Source organism: Apteryx rowi, unplaced genomic scaffold (assembly GCF_003343035.1).
Source record: "Apteryx rowi isolate R43461 unplaced genomic scaffold, aptRow1 scaffold_1334, whole genome shotgun sequence".
Classification (NCBI taxonomy): domain Eukaryota; kingdom Metazoa; phylum Chordata; class Aves; order Apterygiformes; family Apterygidae; genus Apteryx; species Apteryx rowi.
This window is the reverse complement of record NW_020447569.1, coordinates 64,115-65,693: the sequence shown is the minus strand read 5'-3', so window position 1 is coordinate 65,693 and position 1,579 is coordinate 64,115. Positions and strand designations below refer to the sequence as shown.

Genomic DNA, 1,579 nt, shown 5'->3' with positions numbered 1-1,579 from the left:
GGGTGTCAGACCAGGCACCCTGAGACCCCCCCCCTGAGGCCCCAAAGTCGGTCCTGAATCCCCCAGGGTTTTTTTCTGATGCCCTTGGGGACCCTGATGTCCATGGGGATCCCAATGCCCATGGGGGGACCCCAATGCCCAAGGGGAGACCTGATGGGCTGGAGGGGACCCTGGTGCCCATGGGTGTCTCAATGGCCATGGGGGGGACCCAACGGCCATAGGGGGGACCCCAATACCCTGGAGGGGACCCCAACGCTCATGGGAGTCCCAATGGCCATGGGAGGACCCCGATGCCCATGGGGGGACCCTGATGCCCAGATGGACGCTCACCTGCACGTCTGCATCAGAGCCTGGACGCTCTGAAAGAACCCCACTTCCCGCTTCTCCTTCAGGTAGTCCAGCATTTTCTGGGGAGGGGGAGACACGTGTGGACACATGGACACACAGACACATGCATGGACACACAGACATGTGCATGGATGCATGCATGGGTGCATGGACATACTCACGGGCATACAGACACGTGGCTGGACACATGCATGGATAGATAGCCGCACATGGCCACATGCAGGGACGCTTCCACGGACACATGCATGAACATACAGACACGTGGGCACCTGCACGATGCATGCAGACTCACAGACATGCGGATGGAAACACACACGGACATACAGACACATGGACATGTGCATGGACACATGGATCCGCTCATGAACACAGACACGTGCACGGATGTACAGATGCACCAACAGACACACGGGCATACAGACATGCCCAGGGGCACACGCGTGGACAGACAGACACGCCCAGGGGCACGTGGACAGACGGACACATGTGGGGACTGACGGGCGCCCACGCCACCTCGTACCTGCTGCACGTCGGCGTTGCCCCCGTTGAGGATGGAGATGCCCAGCTTGAGGGTGGAGGACACCATGTCGCCCCGCTCCCCTGCCAAGGCCGGGGCATCGTCACCGCGCCGGCCACGCGCCCCCGCCGCGTCCCACCGGCCCTGGGCGTGCGAGGGTCCGTGCGACAGCCTCGTGCGAGGGGGCACGTGAGGGGCCCCACGGGAAACGCCCCGTGCAGGGGGCTTATGTGGGGTGTCTGCTGCAAGGAGCCCCGTACGGGAGCGTGCACGAGAGGCCTGGTGCGAGGAGCCCTGTGCAATAATCCTTGTGCAAGGGGGTGCACGAGATGCCCTGTGCAATAATCCTCGTGCAAGGGGCTACACAAGATGCCTGGTGCAATAATCCTTGTGCAAGGGGCTGCACGAGATGCCCGGTGCAATAACCCTCGTGCAAGGGGCTGCACGAGATGCCTGGTGCAATAATCCTCGTGCAAGGGGCTGCACGAGATGCCCTGTGCAATAATCCTCGTGCAACAGGGTGCATGAGATGCCCTGTGCAATAACCCTCGTGCAAGGGGCTACACAAGATGCCAGGTGCAATAATCCCCGTGCAAGGGGCTGCATGAGATGCCCGGTGCAATAACCCTCATGCAAGGAGCTGCACGAGATGCCGGGTGCAAGGAGCCCCGTGCAAGGGGCTGCACGAGATGCCGGGTGCAAGGAGCCCCGTGC

At 62.0% G+C, this 1,579-nt stretch overlaps 1 protein-coding gene across 1 annotated transcript in view; it reads right to left on the bottom strand.

Annotated features, from left to right (window-relative positions):
- The window catches only part of LOC112961560 (ryanodine receptor 1-like), a gene marked incomplete at both ends in the record, with an annotated part of 77,125 nt that overhangs the window by 12,254 nt on the left and 63,292 nt on the right, over positions 1 to 1,579 (bottom strand). Inside the window, 2 exon segments of the mRNA XM_026056883.1 lie at positions 255 to 407; positions 869 to 1,037. Coding sequence (XP_025912668.1) covers positions 255 to 407; positions 869 to 1,037 — 322 coding nt within the window.